Raw genomic sequence first — 27,167 nt, 5'->3', positions numbered from 1 at the left:
CCTGCTTTGTTCCCCGTAGCTAGCCAGGGTCACTTGGCTGGAGATGCTCTTTGGCACCTTTGTTTCTTTCCCATTTTTCTGGCTGTCCTCATCCCTGAGGTCCCTGACTTCCTCCAAGAGCTCCCATGAGAATCTGTCTAGACTCTGGTCACAGTTGCTTACAGACATCCTCCGTCCTAGTATGTTGAGACCCAGTTTTCCCTGTGGGTTTGTGTATTAGTGTCCTAGACTGTCATAACAAATTACCACAAATTGGGTGACTTAGAACATCAGAAATTTAATCTTTCATGGTTCAGGAGGCCAACAGTTAGAAATCTGGGTGCTGGCAGGTGGCTCCCTCTGGAGGATCCAGGGAGAACCTGTTCCAGGCCCGTCTCCTAGCTTCCAGTGGTTACCAGCAATTCTTGGCATTCCTTGTCTTGTGAACACCACCTCCGTCTGCACCTCTATCTTCATGTTACCTTGTTCCCTATCTTTCTCTGTGTCCTTTGCTGTCTCTTTTTAGGATGTTCTCATTGGATTTAGGGCCCATCCTAATCCAGTGTGATTTCATCTGACTCCTTGTCTTGACTAAATCTACAAAGGCCTCAATTGCAAATAAAGGTCACATTCTGAGGTTCTTGGTGAACATAAATTTGATGGGGACACTGTTCAGTTTACCAAAGTTTAGAAGAGCTTTCTGACAGGGGTTGGTAGGGTAGGGAAACAATAGCAAGGAACCCAAAATAGAGAAGGAAATGACCTTGTCCGGATAGGGTGCAGGGGGTGCTCCTGACACAGAGATGTGGAAGCTACAGGCAGTTCCCCTGCTACCTTAACAGCCTCATCAGGACCAGACCGCAAACATTGCATGAGCCCTGCCACTGTGGGGCAGGGGGATGGACAGGAGCACAGACACACCTAGCAGAGTGCAGAGTGGGTATAAAAAGGTACTTTGTAGGCCCCATGGGCTGTGAGAAAGTTTGTACCTGTAAGTCAGGGGACTCTAGGGTTGGACAAGGACACACCATTATACTTGTCAACCAAGAAGCTGATTTGACATTTGGAAAATAAAAATTGAAAATGTTGAGGGATCAGGTATTGCTAATATTTCTTAAATAGGAGAAATCATGGGCCCAGCCTGCCCTTCAAGTTGGATGGTCAGGGAGAGCTGGGGAAAGGGTTTGCAGGTTGGACCTTAGAGGTGAAAAGCTGAAAGTGAGGGGTCCCCGGAGGTGGGAGATGGTATGTTCAGAGACATCCAGAAGCAGGAAAGGCCATGGGTCTGCACACAGCTGAAGTAAAGGGCACATGGAGACAAATAGAAAGAGGAGAGATCAGATGTCATTTTGACTGCAGGCAGGAGGAAGCCTGGAGAAGATTCTGAAACAAGAGCATGACAGGCTTTGCACTGAGCTGTCAGTCATCTAATAGTGAGATAATTCCTCTACTTCTTACCTTTAAAAAAATGTGATAAAATATGCAATGCATAAATTTACCATTTTAGCCATTTTAAAGTGAACAGTTCAATGGCTTTAAGTTCTTTCACATTTTTGTGTGTTCCTACCTACCCTCTTGGTTTTTTTCATGTCTGGGATGGAGTTTAATCATTCCCATGGATGCTCAAATCCCTTCTTTAAAATGGTATAATATGTGTATATAACCTATGCACATCTTCCCGTGTACTTTAAATCAACATTGGGTTACTAATGACACCCAACACAATGTAAATGCTATGGAAATAGTACATGTTTCATACAGACAATGTTTTTCAAATGTTTTGAATCCATGGTTGGTTGAATCTGAGAGCCAGTTACAATTGGTGCTGGTGACATAGTCCTAGGAGGAGGTTGGCCTGGGGCCTTAGGTGAGAAGGAGGAAAAATCGACTCCTTTCCATCTTGTGATTAAATAAGCTTAAGTTTTTTGTAGAAATGGGCTTTCTAAAACATTGGAAAGCAAGACAGAGATACTCAGGGACAAACAGACACCAATTTCTGCTGCTTCCCCTTGGGGGTGTAGCCTTATTAATGCCAAATTTGTTTTGAAAGCCAGGGAAAATGCACTGTTGTTGATCATTAATCTCTGATACAAAAGTATCCTGATTCCCTTTTATTCCTAAATTATTACATTAATTATATTCCTAAATTTTGCACTATGAGGAAATACTGTAGTAAATTGAAATCATACTTTAGTACATGTTTTTCTCAAATGCATGTGACATACTTATTCTAAAAATGTATCTGTTGTGTATTTGAAATTCAAATTCAACAGGGTGTCATGTAATTATATTTGGCATTATATTCAGATGAGTCTTTGCTATTTGAGTAATTAAATCCAGAGCCTAAGCTAACTTTGCCCAGTTGTAGCGGGTCTCTCCACCGGTCAGAAACACCTCAGGCCTGCATATATGTGGTCAGCCCATCCCTGCTCCCTTACTCTGCTACCACAACCCTACCAAGGCAGAGCACCCACTGCTCCCACATTCGCCTCCAGCCACATGGAATTCCCAGGAGGCCTCTTTTCCCCCTTAAAGCTGTGCACTTGGATCTGGTTTTGCTTACAGTGAAGTAGTGAATAATGGCTGGCAGAGGAAGATCAGGACTGATCTGGTGCCTCCTAGAAACCCCTGCCTCTTTCCATGTCCCAAACAGATGAAGGTCAGGACTTCCGCCCTGAGGATTGCAGCGCTGGGGCACTAGGGCAACCTCCTGCAGAGCCAAGGGTAAGGAGGCCCTTGGGAATTCTGGGGTGCCCTGCCCTCCTGCCGCCACTCCCAGGCAGAAATGCCTGTGGGTTCTCACTGCAAAAGGAAAACAACAACCCCAAACGCATCAGGATTAAAACCAGCATTTCAAAAGCACATCATTAAAGCAAGCTGTGACCCAAATATTTGTTGTGTGTTTGAGTTTTTTAAGCTATTGAAAAAGAATGGAAAAAGTGAAACACCAGAGAGAGAGAGAGAGAGAGAGAGAGAGAGAGAGAGAGAAAAGAAAAAAGCAAAGAATGTTTTGTACTGTTCTTGGGGAACTGTGTGGCAATTCTTTATTGTCAAAAATATAAGTTCTTATGTGGAGAGAACTGCAGAACTAGACTAGAATCATTATTGGAATAGGATTTTGAAAGTTTAAAGCATGGTCAGGGGTATTTACAGCCCAAATGAATGTATTTTTGGAGTGAAAGATGAGCCAAAGGGAAACACAATTGAAGGAAACAGCTTCTCTGAGGTCCTGGAAGGCAAAAGTAACTGGCTACCTTCTGAAGGTGGGGGCTTTCACCCTCTGACCGGGCGTTGCCTGTCAGCCTCATGACCTGGCCATCAGATCACTAAGGAAGTAACATATGGAACATTTAGGGGCAGTGACAATTGGACTCGGTTTCTTACCATTTGCTTACTTTAAGACTAGTGGAAACAACTTTTTTTTTTTTTGCCAATTTTTATATACTTCAGAGGGCTACAGATAAAATTTGAATTAATAGAATGTGGTAGTCCTCTTTTTAGAACTTATAGAACAAGTGAATCTGTGCTGTTGATTAATATTCTACTAGCTTTAAATGTAGTAGTAAAAGCTGAGTGCAATGTTGCATACCTGTAATCCCAGCAACTTGGGAGACTGAGGCAGGAGGATCTCAAGTTCAAAGCCAGCCTCGGGAACTTAGCAAGGCCCTGAGCACTTTAGCAAGACTCTGTCTCAAGATAAAAATAAAAAGGGCTGGGGATGTTGCTCAGTGGTTAAACACCCCTGGGTTCAATCCTTGGTACTCCCCCCACCCAATCAAAGTAGCAAAGATATATGCCTTCTGCTAAACTCTCAGTCTCTCTTTTATTCTATAGCTCTCAAAGAATGAGAATTTCTGGGTTCTTGCCTTCAAATGAACTCTGAGATAAAATTCAAGGTAAAACCCACATCATTCTGGCTGTTATTTTACAGATTGGGTCTGCAGTCAGCCCCATGGAGTCTTGCCTTTCAATTGACATGCAATTAGGAAATCTGCCACTAGATGGCACCATGAGTCATAGGGGCATGAAATACATGGTCTAGCACTTTCCTGTCAAAGCTATTTGGTCACACAGGTAAGTATACAAACTAACCAGCAATGCTTATTTTTCTGTAATCATCACATTGAAATTGACATTTATATAAACTATTAGAAACAAACATTGGTTTTAAGAACTGATTATTGTATAATAATATCCTTTAAAAGTTAAAAAAAAATGTGAACTGGAAACAATGGTATGGCTTCTTGCCATGTATTACTAATTGTTTTCCATATTCTGTTTTAAGAAGAATGTTACTCCTTAGTTGTATGGTGTGTACTTGGAAGTCTTGTACATGGAAACGGTTGGTGTCAGATGCTCTCTTACAGTTGTTTGGAAAGATCTTATTTATCTCCAAACCCTTCTCCACTTTTTAAATCTCTGAAAGCCCCTATTGAATTCTATAGCCTAGAGAACATTGTTTTAGGTTGCATAAAAACAATGGCTTGGCAAGGTGTGCAGGAAACAATTCCTCTGGTTGTTACAATACATATGACAGTCTCTTTCTAGTCTGGAGGGTTTCATAGGCAGTCATTGTCCCTGCTCCTTCTTCCCTTTAAAATGTATTTAAATAAGTTGGGTGTGGTCTCGTAATAGTCCAGGCTGTGTGGTCAGGCACACCTGGACTGGCATGATCATTTACCACTACTCCATTTTCCTCTCTGAAGCCTCATCTATTAAACAGGGATAGTAAAGTATTAAATTTCATAGGGTTGTGAGGATTAAATGACACAATGCTTACATTAGGTCATATGATATCACATAGTGACTCATTTTATATTAGCTATTATTTTTTTATTCGCTTATATTTATACCCTCTCTCCTTATATGATATACTGGAGGTTACTTACAAGAATATCTACTGAACAAAAACACCCATTGACAAAATTAATGTTTGAATTAAGTTTAAAGGTGAGGCTGGGTGAAATAAAAACACAGGCAGTATAGGACACGAGAACCCCTAAACTTCTAATGAGTTACTTAGACTTAACACATATTCATTTCCAAGCTTCCCCGTAGTTAACGGGAAAAGAGAGCCATGACTAAGTCCATAATATAGACCATAATGCTAACATCCGTAGCCGCTGATTCCTCTGTACAACAAAGTAAAACCTACTACTCCCTCAGCAAGGCATAATGTTCTTGAGTTTTAATTCCAAAAACGTATCTTTTTATGGGAGGGCATCATCCAGCAAATGTGAACTGCTGTAGGAAACTGTAACCCCAACAGCCACATGTGGATCATGTGGGCACTCCTCTAAGATAAGCCAAGGGAAAAGTAAAATGCAGTTATGTTCCCAGAACTGCGACTGAGAACATGTGCTGGGCAGAATTCTGAGATAGCCCCCAAGACTCACAACCCCTGGCAGACAGGTCATTCATGATACATCCTGTGAGTGTGTGCAGGGCTATGATGGCTGTGTCTCCCATGACTGGATTATATGATGGAACCAAGGTGAAAGGGCTTTCGAGGTGTTAATTCCTAATCAGCTGACTTCAAGTTAATGAAAACGGAAATTACCCTGGGTGGCTGACCTAATTTTCCATGGAAGAAGATCTAGAGTTTGAAGAGAATCTCTTGCCAACCTTGAAGAAGGGAGCTGGGATGCTGTGAGAGGGCTTCTTGGCTTGGAACTGAGAGTGGCCTCTAGGAGTTGAACCAGACCTTTGGGTGACAGCCAGAAAATAGAAATCTCAGTCCTGTATTGACGAGGAATTGAATTCTACCAATAAGCCAAATGAGCTCTAAAGAGAGGATCCTGAGCTCCAGAGACAGAACAGCCCAGCAAACATCCTGATTTCAGTTTTGGGAGACCCTGAGCCTAATCCACTCATGCTGTGCCTGGATTTCTGACCTGCAGGAAACAGGATCATAAATGTGTGACATTTTTTACATATAGAAAGCCAATACAGACCATAATTCTAAAGTCAATGGTTGCTGGATTGATGTGGAAATAAAACCCAATTATCTAGGGCATTTCCCAAACTAGAGTTACTATAACATTAATAAAGGGAGATGTTAATGAAAAAAAGGAAAATTTTCTTTTTCTCAAACCCTGTCTGTTCATGTTAGAGAAGCCTTTATTCCACTGGCAGAGCCAAGAGCCAGTTTTTTGGTTGTAAGTAACAGAAATGAACTGGCAATTACATGCAGAAGACAGTTTATGGGTCTTCTTGCTGTAGCAAGAAGCAGGCTGAAATACAGCCTCCAGGTGGGGAGGAACCTGGAAATTCCTCAGGTCTCACTACTAGAAAAATCTTGATGCCACCCAAACTAAAGAATTCAATCTACTCCTTCTCTCAAGATTATCACATAACTCTGCTTGAAGTATGGTCTTAGCCATGGGAGAGCAGGACACCTGAATAAACAGACCTGCCAAGATGCACACCTTGAGAGAAAGGTCCTTCCCCCAGGGGCAGCTGTAAACAGAAGTTGGGAGAATGGACTGTGGACCACCCAAAAGGAAAGGAGTTTCAAAAAATAGATCTGGGCTTGAAGGGATGGAGGTTATGATCTGAGCCCTTCTCCCTTGTATCTGAACGGCAGAGGAAAGGGGAAGTCACTCTTTTTTTTTTTTTTACCTTTTATTTTTTTTATTTTTTATTTTTTTAATTTATTTATTTTATTGGTTGTTCAAAACATTATAAAGCTATTGACATATCATATTTCATACATTAGATTCAAGTTGGTTATGAACTCCCAATTTTACCCCAAATACAGATTGCAGAATCACATCGGTTACACATCCACATTTTTACATAATGCCCTATTAGTAACTGTTGTATTCTGCTACCTTTCCTATCCTCTACTATCCCCCCTCCCTCCCCTCCCATCTTCTCTCTCTACCCCATCCACTGTAATTCATTTCTCTCCTTGTTTATTTTCCCATTCCCCTCACAACCTCTTATATGTAATTTTGTATAACAATGAGGGTCTCCCTCCATTACCATGCAATTTCCCTTTTCTCTCCCTTTCCATCCCACCTCATGTATCTGTTTAATGTTAATCTTTTCTTCCTGCTCTTCCTCCCTGCTCTGTTCTTAGTTGCTCTCATTATATCAAAGAAGACATTTGGTATTTGTTTTGTAGGGATTGGCTAGCTTCACTAAGCATAATCTGCTCTAGTGCCATCCATTTCCCTGCAAATTCTATGATTTTGTCATTTTTTAGTGCTGCGTAATACTCCATGGTGTATAAATGCCACATTTTTTTTTATCCATTCATCTATTGAAGGGTATCTGGGTTGGTTCCACAGTCTAGCAATTGTGAATTGTGCTGCTATGAACATCGATGTAGCAGTATCCCTGTAGTACGCTCTTTTAAGGTCTTCAGGGAATAGTCCAAGAAGGGCAATAGCTGGGTCAAATGGTGGTTCCATTCCCAGCTTTCCCAGGAATCTCCATACTGCTTTCCAGTCACTCTTATAAGAAAAGGTAAAGAATTTGGAACCTCTGAATCCCAAGCTGCAGTGGGGAGTGGAGTAGAAGGTGGGAGATTAGAACTAACCTGAGATAGTAGGGGGCTGTGCAATGTGACCTTCTCTTGTGAAACTCAAGACTGAGCAGACTGGTTGCTCTGTATAAAGGGGCTGAGCTTTGTGCCTGGGTAATTGAGAATAGACACTGAACTATGTGAAGATTTAACACCCCCGCCCCCGAAATTAACAAAAATTGTAGGGGGCCAACTTTCCAAACCATGGAGTTTTTCTTAGGTCTGGGCCAGTTGTACCCCATGACAAAATGGGGCTTCAGATGCTCACTGATGCATTGGTTCAGCAAGTAGCATATCCCAGAAGTGCTCTATATTAAAGTTCTATGCAGTATTTGGTCCTCCCTGCTCAGCAACCTTCTGTTTGTCGCGGATGCACAGGCTCATGACAGCTCATGTTCTCTCAGTTCAGTCCATTTGTTAATGGCATCCTATTGTAGTTTCATGGTGGTGTTTTTTCTTTTATAAATATGTGCCATAAAATATGTGGAAATAAAACTTGAAGTTTTAGAACTTGGCATGCATAGTCACATATTTTCATGAACTATTATATACTGTTAGTGCACATTTCTCCTTGACTTTAATATATTTTATCACTGTTGACTCAATGTAAAGATCTTTTATATCACTTTCTCTTTTCAAAGAATACTGATATGCCCGCCATGAATCTAGGCACTTTAGGGTACAGCAGTGAAGAAATGAAATTAAGCTCTTAACTTGGTTTAGGCTTTTATAACAAAATACCTTGAACTGGGAAATTTATAAATAACAGAATTTATTGCTTACGGTTCTGGAGGCTGGGGAGTCCAAGATGAAGGAGCCAGAAGGTTTGGTGGCTGGTGAGGGCCACTTCTCCCAGATGGCACCTTACTACTGTGTCCTCACTTGGTGGACAGAGTAACAACCTCCCCTAGACCCTCTTTTATAAGGACACTCATCCTCTCATGAGGGCTCTGTTCTCATGGACTTGCCATCTCCCAGAGACCTTGTCTTTCAATACCAACATGTTAGGGGTTAGATTTAAGGAGAGGAATTTTGGAGGGACACAAACATTGAGACCACAGCAGATCCCTGACCCTGAAGAGTACGTGAACTTGCACACACTCTTGAGAAGCTCCACAGTTTAAAAAAAAAGGCAGTGGGTAATGTTGTTTCAGGCCTTGTCCTAAACTTATTTGGACATAGAATTTTTTTTTAAGGATGCTTGCAACATTTTATAGTGTTTTACACAATAATATGCCACTCTGGGAATTGCTAATAAAGGCCGAGCTGGACTGTGTGTGCTTTAGAAAAGCCATTCATAAATACCATTAGTTTCAACACTGATAAGAGTTAGACAGCAGAGACTAAACTCTCTACCGTGTCTCGAGTGCAGATATTCTTTGCTTCTACTTAGCGGCAAATCTACACGCTTCATGTATCACATGAGTGGGTGACTTCGGTGAATCTTGATGTCCCTCTGGGACTGTGGTTTTAGTAGATGCCTATCCCATACCCATGGCAGGACAAGGACATTTCTAAGAGAATCTGGATCCAACAGTCCAGTCTCCTGCTGGATGGTGTCCCTGTTTAGTCAGCTCTGTAAATTAATGTCTGTTTCCCCTGGAGCCCAGCGAGAAACCTAGCTCGTAGTAAGCATGCTGTCCACTCTATTGAGTGGAATGCTGTTGGACTGGGGGATTTTAAGAGACTGCCTGTGTCTATGTTTTTACACGAATAATCTGCTACCCACCTAGATGTGCTGGGCTGGTTGCTTGGTAGGGATTTTATTTTTGCAGAAAGTATGAAATTTGGAGAAAATGTTTGTAGAACTTTAAGATGCTCAAAGAGAGAAATACTCAGCACTAAGGCCAGTAGGTTTCCTCGGTTACCTGATGACAGCAGAGATCTCCATTCCCATAGGGAAGAGTGGCTGAGTAGCTTTATGGCACGTTGGCATTCCATCTGGAACAGTCTTGGTCCAGAGCCCTCGGGGTCACTGATGAAAGTTTGTGTGAGATAAAAGAGAAAACAGTTGGACTGATCTTATCTTTTGGGTATAACTATGGCTGTCTCCCCGGTTGTTTTGAAGACATGTGAAACAGAATTGAGAGAAGAGCCAAAATATTGGTCAGTTTGATGATTTCAAGGGCCAACCCAGAGCAGCCTTCACCCTGCATCTCATCCTTGGTGGCTGTGGGCTGTGGCTGGTCCTTGCTCTAGGTGGTAATTCCTTGCATCCTCAATGAGGTCTGGTTCACTCATCCTTCCCTGAACTGTGATGATTGGTTTTGGGCTTTCTATACAGAGTGGACTTTTGGGAGAGGGTGTGTTTTCCCCTATAATTTGAAAGAAAGGGTGTCTATAACACTAAATGTTTATGAAGCTTTATAACTAAAGGGTTCATTCCTGGGTTATAGAATGTTAGTATTGAAATGATCACTTCCCTCCACCTTCCCATCTTACTTTACCAATGAGGTCTTAGAACCTGGATGAATTTTACCCCTTACTGAGCTTACATCCTGAGTGCCTCCAGGCCTGAAGGAAGCTAATGTGACACATTTACTTTTTCTCTAAGGACACATCTCAGCCTTCTTGTGCTTAGGAATACCAGACACCTCTTCAGCACTCTCCTCAGGGATCATTTTAGTCAGCAAAATTACTATGAAAGTACGAAAAACATGAGGCTGGGTGGACCATGCAAAGAATGCTAGTTAACAGTTCAAGAGCCAAGATAAGGAGGCAGAGGCTGGCCACATTCCACCTTTGTCTTATCAGGCAACTAGGATATTTTGCTATTCTATACTCAGAGAATGACTGTGGAAGTGCCATCTGTTTGATTTGGGGGTTACGAATACATTTTAGTGAATAGATGAGTTCACAAATACGGAATCTGTGAATAATGAAGATTGCATGGACTTCTTAGTTACTTCCAGGCAGCACATGAGGAGCGTGTTTGGGAAGGTAGGAGGGAAAAGGGTAGAGATGGGATTATAATCATTGTCCTCTACTAAAAGCCTATAAAGAGCTGAGCACTCTGTATTTTGCTGGGACTGAACATGCATCCCAGGAAGAAGAAATGTTTAGACATAGAAGAGCCTCCTCATCTTGCCTTCCTGTATCCCATTTTGTAAATTAAGACTCAAGACCAGTGGGATAAATAACCCAGGATGAAGACAGAAAAGGGTAGTTCTGAACAGCTGAAACCAGAATTCTAAAGCCCCAGAATCCTGCAGTCTCTGGGACAAAGTCCTGAGGACGTGAGGACATTTGCCCTTGTACCAAATGTCCTTCAGCCCTGTCATCAGGTAACTGAGGAAACCTACTGTCCTTAGTGCTGAATATTTCTCTCCTCGAGCATCTTAAAGTTCTACAAACATTTTCTCCAAATTTCATACTTTCTGCAAATGTCCTTCCATCCAGTCTGCCTGTGACCACTCTGTGTGCTCTTGTGGTTGCTAATGTTCATGTCTAGGCAGGGAGGAGGGAAGGTTCTAAATCACTATGAGGCACACACAGGGAAATTTCTAGAAGTATATCTGGGCCTAAGATGAGCTTATGGGAGAAAGATGTCCAGTTAGGACTCCAGTTTAGTGAAATCAAAGAACTTCATTTCTTACTGTTTGTTCTGCTCAGCCTTGGGCGTAACTGTCTAGCTGGTGACTGAATGACATTTCTTTCCCTTTTCATTTGAGTGTGAAGTTTGTTAATAGGGAGTTGGGAGAAGATTTTGGAGCTGTTTTAAAGCAGTCTGGGGGGTCGCAGGGAAGAAACCACTAGCTTCTCCTGAGAATCAGCAGTGACCCAGGGAGAATTATGGTGCCATCCACCTCTGTGAGACCAGCCTGTTGTCTTGGATTTCAAGTTCTTTGGAAATATCTGGTTACTGGCCCTGGGCTGGTTATCACAATATAGACTTTATAAGAACAAGCAATTGCAACATGAAACCTCCAGGAAACTAGTATATGACAAAGTGACTTGCTTGGGAAAGTAAGGGAAAAAGAACTGGGGAAATTTTCTAAATTTTCTAAATCAAGACAATTCCAGCTTGTTCCACTGGGAGATATATATATATATATATATATATATATATATATATATATATATATATATATATATATAATGGCTAATTTTAAATGGCTCCTTTCTCACACCCTGCACAGGTTACCATCATCTCTAGCAAGACCATAAGCTCCAGCGTAAACATGTTGGGCAATATTTTACCATAGTCACATACTTGTACCTGTGTAATTCCTAGGAGAGTTGGTGCTTCATAAATACATGCTTGTTGAATGAAATGAGAGAATTAAGGTTATAGTAGTGTACTACTTGAACACACTTAATCATATATTACCCGTCTCTTCCAGGGGTTGGTGAACAATTTCCCTACAGGGCCAGATAGCCTGTGAGCCCTTGTAGAACATATAGGCTCCATCACAACCGCCTGATGCTGCTATTTCAGATGGGAAAGCAGGCAGAGGATGACAGGGCATGGCTGCACTCCAAGAGAACTTTATTTACAAAAATGGGCAGTGAGCTGGATTTGGCCCACTGGCTGCAAATTAACCAATCTATACAAAAGCACCTGCCGGCATCTTTCCAAATGTCAGAAGTCACTGTGGTAAGAGAGAAATTTCAAGAATCTGTGTCAGAGACAATGCTCTCCATTCATCAGATTCTGTCTTACGCTTCACCTGAGCACACAGGAAGACATTTCCCAGCTTCCCTTGCACTCAGGTGGAAGCTTTCAATTAGTTCCGGCCAATGAACTGTATTCAGAAGTGAAATCCACCATGCCCAGCACCCGCCCATAGAACTTACTGCTCTACACTATTTCTTCTCCCTTGAAGACCAGGTGCAAATATCTAGTGAAAGACCCTAGGGCCCTGGGAGTTGGTGAGCCACTTGCTGTAGTGAACCTGGGTTCCTGGGTCACTGTGTGGAACAGAGTCCTCTCCACACCCACCCTGGACTCAGGATGGACTGTGAAGGAGTACAAAATAAACCTGTTTTTCTAAGACACTGACTTAGAGGGTCTTTGGTCATTTCTCACTAATGATGACATGTTTGGATTCAGTCAGGATAAAGAAAAGAAATAGAGAAGTAAGAAGGACAGACCTTCTCTGGAAAAATCAAACTTTAACAAAAATCAAACTTATAACACAAATTTCATGTGCTAAAAAACTAAAAACTCTTCAAAAGCTAAGGGAGGAGGACCAAGATGGTGACAGGGACAGAAAACCCTGTCTTGGTATATAATAGAAACGTATCATATCGCCTCTGTGTACATGCAATTTTACTGGCCCAAACAAATGGTTTTCTAAGAGATGGCTTCCATTGGTCAAACAGAGTCCCCCCCTCCCCGGCCCCACATCTGTGGGTTCCATTCACAGATTCAACCAATTGCAGATCAAAAATATTTGGGGAAAACAGAAACACGAAAAAATCTTACCTATATTGAGACTAACATGCACAAGCTTTTATTTTTCTTGTATTGTTTAGGGAATAGTGACAACTATTCATGTAGCACTTACATTGAATTGGGTATTACAAGCAATTTAGAGATGATTTAAACTATGTAGCAGGATGTACATAGATTCGATGCTAATGCTGTGCCATTTTATATAAGGGACTTGGATTTGGTTACCCACAAGGGGTCCTGGAAACAATCCCCTGAGATACCAAGGGACTATTATATAAGGATGTTGCCTTTTTGAGGATAGGGGCAGGGGCTACCAGATGCTTTTTGATAAATTATACTTCAAATATGTTCTGCTCCCTTGGAGGTTGAGGGATTCAGGTTCTTTCCAACACATCTTAGGAGAAGGAACGTTATGTGAATGTGATGTTGCCGAGAGCGGACCTAGTTCCCACCCTTAGGAAGTGCTATCAGGAGTGGCCAGCACAGTCAGGGATCCATACCTATACTAGCAAAAAGGGGAGACAGCTCTCTTCTCCTCCCACCAGGGCAATGTTAACCCATCTCTTATGGTTTAGATTAGTGGCATCCTCCAAAAGCTCAAGTGAGAGTTAATGCAAGAACATCTCCGTGAGGATGGATGGTGGCTGCAGCCAGGTGCCTCCTGACTAGGTGAATGATAGTGTTGGCAGGCACACCCTTTGCCATCTTTCACTAGCTCTTTCTCTGGAGTTATCTTAGGCTTCATTATTTTTGGTGTGTTCTGAACACTTATTTGAAGAAATAATTAGACGGTGTGGAAATGTTATCTTCCAAACTCTAAAAGGGTGCTTCCTTTTCTTCTGCCAGGTGTCTGGGGATGGTTGATTTCTGAGACTGATGATTCCAGGCTGAGCAGCAGCCTCCTGAGGGCTGCCCTGTAGCCTTGACCCAGGGCCAGAGGACTTGTGAGGGCCTTGTGCTCTGCTAGCCCTTCACCTTCAGCCCCTGTTGTGCTGGCCCTGTGATACTGAAACAGGAGCTGCTGACCTGTCCCTGCCCTTCCAGAATGAGCAGAAGCCCCAGGAAAGGCATCCCACTTTCTGGGCTCAGCCTCTCATCCACCCCTGAGTTCTGGATCAGCAATTATTTACTATTTCTTAGCTATCTAATACATTTGAGCATATTTAAAGAAATATTACGTGGACCACTTGTAGCTGCTCTTGGTAGGATAATCAATCCAAATTCTCTAGTTGTCCTTTATCAGAAGCAGAGTTCCTCTGTTATTTTCTTTTTCTTTCTTTTTTGATTTTTAAATTTTTTTATTTGCTCTTTTTAGTTATACATGACAGTAGAATGTATTTTAATATATTACACATACATGGAGTAGAAATTCCCATTCTTGTGGTTGTACATGATGTAGAATTACACTGGCTGTGTGTTCATATGTGAACATAGGAAAGTGATGTCTGATTTATTGTATTGTTTTTCTTGTTCCCAAACCCCCTCCCTTCCTTTCATTCTCCTTTGTCTTATCCAAAGTACTTCCATTCTTCCCTAACTTCACCCCCCTTATTGTGTGTTAGCATCCACATATCCAAGAGAACATTAGGCCTTTGGGGTTTTTGTTTGTTTGTTTGTTTGTTTTTTTGGCTTATTTCATTTAACATGATAATCTTTAGATCCATCCATTTACTGGCAAAAGTCATCCTTTGTTATTTTCTGTGGGGAAAACGTTTGGAGGCATCATTAACTGGCATTTTCTGAAGAGTCAGGGTCTCACAGTGTTACTCAGGCTGGCCCCAAACTCCTGGGCTCAAGTGATCCTCCTACATTCGCCTCCTGAGTAGATTGAACTACAGGCAGGTACCATCACACCCAGCTTACATTTTCTTTATAATACAATGGTCAAGAGGCTTTTTGTTGTTGTTGTTGTTGGTACTGGGGATTGAACTCAGGGGCACTCAACTATCACGCCACATCCCCAGCACCTTTTAAAAATATATAAATAAATATTATTTGGAGACAGGGTCAACTTAGGGCTGAGTTGCTTAGGGCCATTCTGCATTGCCGAGGGTGGCTTTGAACTCACAGTCCTCTTGCCTCAGCCTCCCAAGGTGCTAGGATTACAGGCATATGCCACCATGCCCAGCTGGAGAGGCCTTAATAGCTGTTGGTTATAAGTACTGAAATTTTACTTCATAACTTTTGTTTAATAGAATATGTAGTGTCATTCTGAACCTTGATGTCATTATTGAAAGGAGTAGGGGTGATTGCATAAAAATTGGAAGTATGATGCTTCAGTGAACTTTCATTCTTAATCATGCTTTAATCTCACTTGTTTTTACAAAGCATGTTAAGTTTATGGGTAAATCAAAATACTGTTAGATTTTCATCATCTATAATATATTAATGTATTAATTTCAATGAAAATGTCAGCTAGACAAAAGGAAGGTGTTCAAGATCTACTGTACCTCCTGGTGCTAAGTGAATAACAGTGTATTATGTACTTGAACAATGCTAGAATATATTTTAAGGGTTTTCACCACAAAAAAGTGTGTGAGGTAATATTATGTTAAATAACTTGATTTAGTCATTCTACAATGTACAGACATATTAAAAAATTATGCTATAAGCCATAAATACAATTTTGATATGTCAGTTAAAATACATCAACAAAAATTATGAAAATGTATAATTATCTCTCCAAAGAACCAAGAGCTCTAGCCCTCTGATTTGGGGAGGTGACATTGCCTCTAGTGAGTGAGAAAGTCAGCCCTGCAGGGAAGGCGCAGGCCCCACTGTCTGGGCATGTTAATGATGTGGGAACTGCATAGAGAGGGCCTGGTGGAGGTTAGGCAGCCTGCTGGGCTCTGGGTCCCAGCCAGAAGGGTTCACTGTGCCTGACAGGGACTGTCACCAGCAGCCGTGGGTCCCTGCATGAAGCCAGCAAGGCGCTACTCCATCAGCATCTCCTTTTACTACAGGCCTGGGAATTTCTGAGCAGAACACACATGGAGGACATCTGTTTTTGTGTTCCCCCTTCAAAGCAGTGAAACTAATGATCTGAGAGTGAAGAAAAAAAAAAAAAAGAGGAAAAGTCAGCATTGAGCTCTGTGCTTCAAGAGCCTGGTTACATTTCTGAACACCCTGGGTTTGCTCCTGTAATACTCTTCGAGGTTGATTTTTTTTTTCCTTTTTGGTTAAAAAAGTGTTCCAGGCAATTTCAGCTCAGTGTGCTACTTTGGCTTGGGGCTCTACTTACCATAAGCTGCAGACACTTAACTCATCTGCTTCCTGAACATCACTTATAGATGCTGGTCACCTCTATCTCAGCACATCCCCTACCTGCCTCGTGACATTCTCCCAACCTTGATCGTCTTCTCACATTTGCCCCCTCTTTCTATGAGATGAAGAAGCCAGACTTAAAATGTCATAAAGCTTTCTCCTGTTGCATGGGGGCCCCTTGCTCTGTCTGCGCATTGTCGAGACAGTTTGAAGATACCCTTGGAAATGCCCAAGCTCCTGCATTTGAGACACATCAGAGGGAAATATGCACAATACCACACTCTTATAATGTTCAGTCATTGCTGATCATGTACAAAAGTCATTTATCTCATATTTCAATAAACATTTTTGTTTTAAAAAAGGAATTTTTTTTTGTAGTGCTGGGGATTGAACCCAAGATCTTGTGCATGCTAGGCAAGCAGTCTACCACCGAGTTACACCCCAGGCCTTTTTTCTTTCTAAATTTTATTTTGAGATGGTGTGTAAGTTGCTAAGGTAACTTAGAGAACTTGTGATACTCCTCCCTCAGCCTCCTGAGTAGCTGGAATCACAGGTGTGCTCCACAGCAGATCACTTTCCTTCTGCCAGCCTCCCTGATACTTGCTGCTGGAACATTCTCTGGGGCCTCAACTGTCTCTACCAGCCATCCTCATAATGACTTGCAATTAAAAAAATAGACACTTGTTTGGCTCTTCTTGCCCAGAGTGACAAAAACAATTTTTCATCTGGAAAAACAATTTCCAGATGGAAACTAAAGAGATGTGACACATGTGACCCTAGATTGGGTTCCAGACAAGATAAAGGATGTTAATGGAATAAATGGCAAACTTTGAGCAAGGTCTGAAAGTTAGATAATAATGTTGTGTCAAAGCTGATATCATGATTTTGATTATTGTACTGTAATTACGCAGGAGAAAACCATACTAAAGTGTTTACAAATAGAGGTAAGGTGTCTGCAACTTATGCTAGATATTCGTGTGTGTTAGGCAGGCGTGGGCGAATGTGTGTCTAGGTGCACGGGCATGTTGGAGGGGGAATTGAATGATAAGGAAGGTAGCACGCTATTAACATTAGACCACTCCTGAAAGAAAGGCATAGAGGAAGTCTTTATACCATTTGCTCCACATTTTGTTAAGTCTTCAATTATTTCAAAATGAGAAATTAAAAAAAAAAAGAAAAGATAAAAAGAGAAAAGGATTTTCATTGGTAGGCGGTAGGAAAACCAACCAGAAGGAGCTGATGACAGAAAAGAGTTTTCTGAACTTGAATTGCTTCGGGGCCTTGTAAGTGCAGTCTATTCCAAACCCCTCTCCTACTGAGCTTCTCAAGAGCCCGAGCTCTCCTCCTCTTTCAAACCAGAGTCTCCCCAAATCCCCTCACTTAGCTGAACAATCTCTCTTCTGGCTGGGCCTACAAAGAGAGCTCAGATCCACTCCTTCCCCGGGTAGCCTCTGTGGAAACCCTCATTCCTCTCTGGCACCTCCCTAACATCTGCTCTCTCTCCACTGGGAGAGCCCAGGGCTGGGCTTCTCCGCTGCAGCATGTGTTAGGATACACACAGCAGGTTATTCTGTAGTAGAAAACTGTCCCTAAAGTTCAGCTGACTCAACTCCTTGTTGATTACAACTTAAAAGTCGAGTTCTCACTCATGCAACATGTCTGCTGTGGTGTGTTAGGGTATCTCTGCTCATTGAAATCTCTTGGGAACCTTGGTTGATAGAGGGTCCATCTGGACTCTTCTATAATCACCATAGGAGGGTAAAAGGGAAGGTGGTGAATTACAGGATTTTAAAAATTTCTTCTCCAAAAAAATAAAAGTTATTTTCCCTCATTTCATATACCAGAAGGTACAATCCTTGGGTCATAAGGAAGAGAGAAATATATTTGTAACATCCCTGTCACAGCACTGATTCTTGGTGGCTAAGTTGCATTTAACAGGTAAATTTAAGAGTGCAGCCTAAGAGACATAGGGCACAAGAAACAAGGATGCCAACTGCCACCAGAATGCCACCTTCAACCAGGGGCAGAATCGGGAAGACAAATAGCCAAGACCCATCAGGGCATGTCCCCCTCGAAAACATCCCCAAACTCCTTTGTGCTCCCATGACCACCTGCACAGGCTCCTGGCACCCTGCCCTTGCATTCTTTGGCTGTTGGTTACTTAGGATTTTTCTGTTAGGTAAATTTTATATGTATCACAAATGTATATTGAATGCGCACATCAGCAGAGACACCTATTATTTGCCAGGCACTGCACTAGGCTCTGGGCTATAAGAACAAGCAAGACATTGGCTCTGTTCTTGGGGCACTTCCTGAGTTGTCTTGAAGACCAAGAAGAAAACAGATTTTAAATTTAGAGAGTAGAACTTGATCCTGTTCGTGGGGAGAGTGGGTAGCTAGAGAAAGGGAAGAAGTAGGAGGCTTCTGCTTGTGGCTTCCTCTGTCAGGGACATGTCTTCCTCATCTCTCTAACCAGGAATGTGCAGATGACACAGTGTGCCAGCAGGAGGCGTGAGATGTTGAGGTTTAAGGACTATCAATACATTTTATATATATATATATATATATATATATATATATATATATATATATATATATTGTTTACAAGACAACTGCTACAGTACTAAGGCTAATGCTAAAAAAAAATGTAAGATTTAGTACTTTATAATTCAGGTTCCCCTGAAAATCACTAAGTATTTCTTTTTAAACAAATGAGGACACCAAGACAGGGAATTTTTTAACTCCCAACTGCATGGCTTGGAACTGATGGTCCTGACTCCTGGTCCAGGGCACTTTCTGCCAATCCATCCTGCCTCTTTCTAGCTTGAGATCCTACCTGGCTGAGGATCCCACAGCCTGGGAGGAGAGTTTATTCAGTTTTACAATGGATGTGGGGCAAAGGCATGTTTCTATAAATACAGCCCTCAGAGGTTCACTCTGAGCCAAGTGAGTCTATGAGACTTCCTGCTCCAGCTTCCTGTTGGATGAACAATGCAAGCTGAAAGCAACGTTCACAGGGTGCCATATGTATTTGAGCTCACAGCCCCAAATGATCACTTTGCCAACCCACATCTGCCGTTGAATGGCCAGATCTCCATGACGTAATTGGTGTGAGATGCAGGAAGATGGGGGTGGGGGGAGAAGGGACCAGGGTCTTGTCTCCCTCAGCAGGCTTTGCTTGTCTGCTGCAACTTACAGCCAAGGAAGGGATGTTGAGTCTCTAGGAAATGTTGTGGATGCAGGCCAATGGGATCATTTTCATTTTCTAAGGTTTGGAAGGATCTCTGGCCTTGTGTGGACCTTCCACTGATTAAGTGAGATGATGTTATATAGTGTCTTTGGCACACGGTAAGTAGATAATAAATGGTAACTGTTCTAGTAGTAATAATTCTAGGAATAATGACCATAACAATTACTGCAATAATCAAACAACAGTATTAGAGCAATTATTATTTAATAATCATGACAATAATAAATATAGCTAATTCAGTGGTGTGCCGAGGGGGTACAATAGGGGTGGTTCACACAGTGGGAAAGAATTTAATCACTGACTCATGATAATAAAAGCAGCCTGTGTGGGAACTTTCTGTACTTTCCCCTCATTTTTGCTATGACCTTTAAACTACTCTAGAAAGTCATCTATTATAATTTTTTTTTTAAATAAAGGACAGAGAAGAAAAAGCAAATGATGGTATTGTTTTTGATTCTCCAAGACAGTGCACTCCCTTATTGCTTGCACCCAGCAAGGACCCGCTTCCACTAACCAACCCTTGTTATGATGTTATTTTTAAATTGCTGGTTTTGTAGATACTCAAATGGGCAGCATGTTTGCTAGTTGGATGATAGTTCTGTGTGTCTGTTCACCACGTGGAGTTGCATGCGGGTGGAACCATCCCCAAGCACTGCTAGACCTGAAGGTCGTGGACTCTGTTGCTTTCTGCTGAATTGAACAGCTGCATCACCTCCATTTACTGTGGCTGCAGCTGAGTGGCAAGGCTGTCAATGGCCCCAGCCATGAGCCTCTCCATCTCCACACCTAGTGAGATCTATGGGCCAGGGCAAGTCTTTATCCTCAAATCACCTAGCAGCTGACTTTTTTGTCTAATGAAAAATTCTTTTCTTTGAGTAGGAAAATGCCCAGATAATCAAAGAAGTGGAAGTTGACAAGGTCTCAGTGCTCTGCAGGGACCAGGTGGAAGCCATCAAGCAGCTCTGGCAGGATCCAGGAATCCAGGAGTGTTATGACAGGAGGCGGGAGTACCAGCTGTCAGACTCTGCCAAATAGTGAGTACAGAGCTCCGGCCACAGCTGCCTTAGCGGCGGGGGGGGGGGGGGGGGGGGGGGGCATTCGGCAAACACAGTCATGCTTCAGGGGAGCTTCTTGCTGCTTGCTTAAGTGTAAGGGCTCAGTGGCAACACCACCTCCCTCTGTTTTTTTGTATCACTCCCTTACTTTTTGGTGTTCTTACCATCCCCTGAAAACCTTCCATCTTTGAGGATCCCCAAATTTCCTTCTTGGCAGAGACCCAATTTTTCCTCACTGTTATGTGTTTAATTTTCAATAAAATGCTCAAATTTGAGGTTCTGTTAGTGGGTGGATATGATTTGGGGTGTTGAAATGATTTAAGCAAGGAATACACTTGTTTCTGGTTTTTCACTTTCTTCCTTTCCATATCTCTGTCTTTCTGGTTGCCTGATCAGAAGACAGCAGGTCCAACTGCATTAAAACCTAAAATCAGGGTCCACCGGTGGTAGTCAGCTGCTGATCTGGTGCTGCCCTCTCGTGGCAGAGCCAAGTACTGCTGGGCCCGGCATCCAGAAATCTCAGCTGACTCCATGACCTACATACCACATTTTGGATAGATAAAGCTGTAGTTTTAAATAACTAACTCCCAAAGGTGGAAAAATTTCTGTTTAGACAGTCCTTCATGCAAACCATCTCATAGAGATCGCAGAATCTAACAATTTCCCAAGGAAATGCATCCTTCAGCCAGGTCACTGGGCTAAATGCTTTGGTCTTACTTGAACAGGTGGTGATCCTTGCTTTTACAGCTCAGCTTTCTGCCTTGTCCCACATCATCATCATGGTGGCCTTGAGATACTTTCCCAAGATCCATCCCTTTTCTTTCCTCTTCCCATCCCTTTCCCTTCAGGTGCCATTGCCCTCTGAGCTGGTTTAGGTGGGAGTTTGCCCAATGGGCTGAACGAAGCAGTGTACAGGAAAGGAAATGTTATCTCTGTGGTCAACAGCTTCCCTTTGGAGTCTGTCCTAGGCTGAGTGTTCAATGTCCTTAATCCAGATGGGCCCAAAATACCATCAAGGAAGGAAAATAAAAGGAACTCCAATAGGTGTCAGATCGGCAAAGAAAAGAGATGGAGGAAGAAATTGTTCAAGAAGGAGGTATGGGTTGCCCTGGGCTGCCCTGGACAACCTGATGAGCCAGGGACAGCTCAAGGCCAGGTAGCCATGGCCTTCCTGATCCTACCTGAGACTGCATGGTGTTATTTACTCTGTGAAGGACCTGGGAATTGGCCATGGCTCTTGATCCATTTGGAGAAGACCCAATAGAACTGCTGGAGAATTCAGTGTAACCCAGAAAACCGAGGCAAGTTCATTGAGAGAGGGATGGACAGAGTTGCCATAGATAAAAATGGTACTCATAAACGTGATGGTTGTCTGATCTTGAGAATCTGCAGGATGCAGGCACCTGTGCACTTCTTTGGTCTACATCAGCATCTCACAACCATCTGCTAGTTTTGTCTACTCAAATGGACATGTGTTTACTTCACCAAAATTTGATGAATGCTTGTAATGTGCCTGGCACAGTGGTAAGGGTTATAGGGCAATCAATGCCTTCTACTCTCAGGAAAGGTACTGCCTGGTGGAATGAGATATAAATAAAATAATCACACAGCAACGTACAGGATTCCCCCTTATCATGGGGAGTACATTCTAAGAACCCCCCTGTGGATGCCTGAAATTGCAGATTATATTGAACCCTATGTATACGCTATTTTTTCCTATATGTACCTAACTATGATAAAGTTTCATTTATAAACTAGGCAGGTGAGAAATTAACAACAATAAAATAGAACAATTATTGGGAACATTATTTAGTTAAATTAGTTACCTGGACATAGCAGTGATACTGTGACAGTTGATCTAGTAATAGACAGCTACTGAGCGTCTAACAGGTATATACTATGCCCCAAACCAGAAAAGGGGATGAATGATTCATGTCCACAGCAGGATAGAGTAGAATGACACCAGATCTTATGCTGCTCAGAACAGATTATGACTTAGTTTATGAATTGTTGCTGGGTATGGTGGCACCTGCAGTCACAGCTACTCAGGAAGCTGAGGCAGGAGGATCACTTGACGCCAGATTGGGCCACATAGTGAGACCTTATCCCAAACAAACCAAAAGATCCTCATGAGGTGTTTATTTCTGGAATTTCCCATTTGGATCACGAATGACCTTGGATAACTGAAACTGTGGACAGTGAAACCTTCACTGTACTGCTCAGCAAAGACAGTAATAAACCCTGGGCTTGTATCTGGGCATGGGGTGGGCCACAGAAGACTGCCTACTGCCTGGCTTCTTAAACTGAATTTCAGGCTGTCCAGTGAGCCAGGCTGGCCTTGTTCCTGTTGGTTTACTTTCATGCTGACCTGCTCAGTCTCTGGCATCCATGCTGTGCTGGGAGAAGGCAGGGCTGCCCTTGGCTTGGAAGGAGCTCAGAATCACCAACTCCATTATTGGCCAGGGCCTTAAAAAATTTAGTCATTTTTCTAAAAATGACTTTTATAAGAGCCTTATCATTTTTTGAAGAGTTTCCTCTAATTTCACCTTAGAAAAAAGATCTATTTTAAGTTCAAGTCTTTAATACATGTCCACAATAATCTAAGACAAATTTTGGATTATTTTGAGATGTTTCCTGTTTTTAACAGGAAAACTTTTTCTTCTTGTTTCTTTGAAAGAATTTCCTGTTGGCCTGCTTTACATCCGTGTTTTTTTTTTTTTTATAAATTCCATCTAATTTGTTGAGCAGAAGCTTTGAAGAGCAGCATCTACATTACCTAATGCTCTTCCTTGAGGGCAGGTGGGAGGACCCTTTGGGTGGCAGGTCAGAGTCCCTAGGTGGAGCTGTTTCCCACATCCTAGTCCTCCAGACCTGCTGTCTCCACAGCTGTGTGTTGAGAGCCACAGCCAAAGGGGCCCTAGCAAACTTTCAGACTGCCAGCTGATGATTGGCTCACAGCGGCCCCAGCAACATCTAGCTGATTGGCTCCTCTGCGGTGATGCTCATTGGACTGTTTCCCCGCCCTTTCAGACTACAGAGCTGCTCATTGGGGGACTTTTTTGGCTCCGCCCACGCGACCCAGCCAATCGGCCTCAAGAGTAGGAGGAGTGAGGGAGGTTGAGAGGCTTGTGGGAAGCCGGTGGTGGCAGTTGGGCTCTGAGGGTTTTTCCTGAGGAGCTGTTTTGTTTGGCGTGTGTGGTTCTAAAAATAAAGTTCGCGTCTTTTGACAAGTGGCTCCTGAATTGTGCCCAGCCAGACTGCGGCAGCTCTGTGATAGAGCTTGCGGCCTGACCCTCAGTTGACTCTCAAGAAAGTCAGCGATAGAATTTAGTAGGTAGCACTGTGAGCTGGGGGTGACTTCCCTTGGGTAGGATGGGCATTTTTCTCCCTTCTCTAAAAGGAGTCTTGGCTTCTCATTTGTTCACATCACAGTTACCTGACTGACATTGACCGAATCGCCATGCCATCGTTTGTGCCAACACAGCAAGATGTGCTTCGTGTCCGAGTGCCCACCACAGGCATCATTGAGTATCCATTCGACTTGGAAAACATCATTTTTCGGTAAGTTTGTCTTCTGGGAGTGCTCATTTAAGAATCTGTCTGCCCAAGGCCTAAATGTGTTATCCCTAAGTAGGGGTTACATGTGATAGGCAGAATGACCCTCTTGGTCCCAAGGCATGTACGACTGTAGTAGGTTTCAAGTTCTAGAATTGAGAGGGACTCCATTTTGCCCTTAGGAAAGAAATTTCTTTCTGGGAACTGGAATCATCTTATGTGTAACATGCATACAGATATATATATGTCACCTACATACTGAATATACTAACTGAATATACTAACTTTCCCTAATGTTGAATAATATTTCTCTTTTTCTCTATTTCTTTAAGATTTATCCTTAAAAAAAGAGAAAAATAAGAATACAAAAATTTATAGTAAAATTACCTCAGATATGGATAAACTGCTTACAGCTGTGTAAACGTATGAATTTCCACTACAAATGTAGGATGCATTTTTATGACAAATTGGGTAGGTCTTCACTGCATTTAATTATGGGAAAATGAATAATAATGTGGGGGCATATACACAGCACTGCAAATTTCAAAGCACTTTTGCATTTATTTCCCTTGTTCCTCCCAAAAATTATTATTACACAGGCCCAGTTCTCCCATATCCAGGTCCTATATTATCTACAGTTATATATCAGTGTTTCTTCTGAACCGTAGTGCTGGGGAGGCACTCAGAAGAGATCCTGTGTATTTGTTAGCAGATCCCTGATTTTAATGGCCGCCCCTTGTGTGTCCATATTTAAACCTTTTGAGAACCAAGGGTTGCTTGCAACTCCCAAACCTTCTCAGAGTGAGGGCCTCCCAAAGCTTGCATTTGTTTTGTTTTTTTAAAAAGAAATTTATTCTAAGTATCTGCCTCATGCTTTGATAAATGGGTTTGCCTTGTTTCCTAGAGACTGGTAAGTAGGTTTAACATCATCCACCAGTGACATCTATTAGTTTATAGCTCTACACCTCCCCCTGCTCACTCTCTGGCTGAAGAATTCTGATCATTGAGATTAAAGTCTTTAGAGAATGACCTTATGGAACCCAAGCTTTTGACAATTGCAGTCAGTGTTCCTTCCCAGTTCCATTCCTTGCTGTGTGGTGGGACGAGGTGGGACAGCCAGTCGTGAGCACAGCATTGTAAAGTGTTTGCACCTGCAGGGTTAGATTTCTGGCCTTCTCAAGCACCTTTCTAGACAATAGTTAAGGAACAGAATATGTGGGCTGTATCTGACCCACAGATGTATTCTCTTTGCTGTTCAGTAGTAAAAAAAAAAAATCTGAGCTAACATTTAAAAATTGGGATGTTTCACCTAAAACAGTTGATGTCGAAGTTCTTTTTAAACATCCAAGGACCTGGTAATGGTGAGCTTGCGCTCTGTCCAGCAGCGCTTAACTGCTGATATAGCAACCATCCCTTCAGACAGAGCCCCTACCTCTCAAGCATATAAGCTTTTCCACTCTGCAGCTTTTCCATTTGACTCATGAACTGCCTGACCCCTGGGCCTTTCAAGTCGGTGATCTTTGGGCTATTAGTCCCTGAAATCTCACCCAAAGACACAGGTAAAGGCTTTGGATTTCCATACCAGGCAGAAAGCACTTGCAGGTATTTGTAGGGAAGAAGGGGTGGCATTGAGTTAATGCAAGGATTTGTGGATAAATTAGAGAAACTCTGAAATCAAGATTGGGCCCAAAGAAGGCTGAAGAGACCTGGAAGATTGACTCTGTTCCTTTTGTGTCTGCTATCCTTTGACCCTACAGTGGGTGGTTGGATTCAAACCCAAGTGAAATTTGTGTTTTCTTCCTGAACTATTGCAGCAGGATCCTAACCAGTGTCCTCACGAAGGTTCCTCTGTATGCCATCTGAGTCACCTCTGTCTTCAGAAACTTCATTTACATTTTTGGCCTCCTGCTCTTGGAAACATTCAGTGGTCCCTCATTGCCTAAAACAGTGGTGCTCAAACGTGTTAAACTTAGGATTCCTTTGCACTCTGAAAAATTGAGGACTCTAGAGATCACTGATTCCATGGTATAGCGACTTGTATCCTTTCCTCCAAAGTGATGTATTCCAACCTTTGTGTCTTCTGTCTGTATTGAGCAGGATGGTGGATGTTGGTGGCCAGCGATCTGAACGACGGAAATGGATTCATTGCTTCGAGAGTGTCACCTCCATCATTTTCTTGGTTGCTCTGAGTGAATATGACCAGGTCCTGGCTGAGTGTGACAATGAGGTATTTTGCAAGGGGAGGTTAGGTAGCAGAGAACTTTTCTGTTTTTTCCAAGTAGGTCAAGTAATAGATTCTTCCTTGTGCTACACAGTCTTGCCACTCAAAGTACAATCGATGCACTAACAGCTCAGGCAATACTGAGATGCTTGTTAGAAACGCAAACTATTAAATTATTCCAGGATGACTAAGTCAGAGTCTGCATTTTTTTAAACAAGGTCCTAGGTTATTTTAACAGTCATGTGTCAATAACAAGGATGAATTCTGAGAAATCAGTTGTTATGTAGTTTCATCCTCATGTGAACATCAGAGAAGTATGTACATAAACCTAGACTGTATGCAGCTTGTGACATACCCAGGTTATACACCTGCTCCTAGGCTACACACCTGTACAGCATGTTGCTATATTTAATACTAAAGGCAGCTGCAATACAATATCAATTACTTATGTATCTAAACATATTAAATACATAAAAGTAACAGTAAAAATACCAGGCACTGGGGACCATCATCATTTATGGTGGTTGTTCGCCAAGTGGTTATTTTGCAACACAAGACTGTACATATGAAAGGTTGAGAATCACTGGCCATGACCTGGTTCTCAAATTTGCCGGCACAATATAGAGTTTCCTGAGGAACTTCAAAGAAAAATTTGGTGCCTGGGTCTAACTTAATGGGTGCTAAATGTGGCTTGAGCATGGGATTTTTTTTTTCCCCAAGTTCCCTAGGTCAATCTAATGTGCTGTGAAGGGTGGAAGTCACTCAGAATCAGAGGTTAGCATCTTTGACAACATATTGGAATCCCCGGGGGAGCTTTTAAAACCATGGTCTTGGGCCCCACACTAGAGAGTTGCTTTACTGGGTTCAGGTGGGGCTTTCTTTTTCAAGTTCCCCAGGGATCCTAAAGCACAGCC

General features: G+C 42.4%; 1 protein-coding gene across 1 annotated transcript in view; it reads left to right on the top strand.

The window, feature by feature from the left end:
• LOC124103227 (guanine nucleotide-binding protein subunit alpha-14) overlaps window positions 1-26,259 on the top strand; it is a gene marked incomplete at its 3' end in the record, with an annotated part of 216,144 nt that extends 189,885 nt beyond the window's left edge. The window contains 3 exon segments of the mRNA XM_046459733.2: window positions 20,302-20,456; window positions 23,910-24,038; window positions 26,130-26,259. Coding sequence (XP_046315689.1) covers window positions 20,302-20,456; window positions 23,910-24,038; window positions 26,130-26,259 — 414 coding nt within the window.
• Window positions 26,260-27,167: the final 908 nt, after the last annotated feature.

The sequence above is a fragment of the Marmota monax genome, unplaced genomic scaffold (genome assembly GCF_021218885.2).
Source record: "Marmota monax isolate L192 unplaced genomic scaffold, Marmota_monax_Labrador192_F-V1.1 WCK01_AAM20220418_F8-fsc00172, whole genome shotgun sequence".
Classification (NCBI taxonomy): Eukaryota; Metazoa; Chordata; class Mammalia; order Rodentia; family Sciuridae; genus Marmota; species Marmota monax.
The sequence above is the reverse complement of the archived record's forward strand: the minus strand, read 5'-3'. Positions and strand labels throughout refer to the sequence as shown.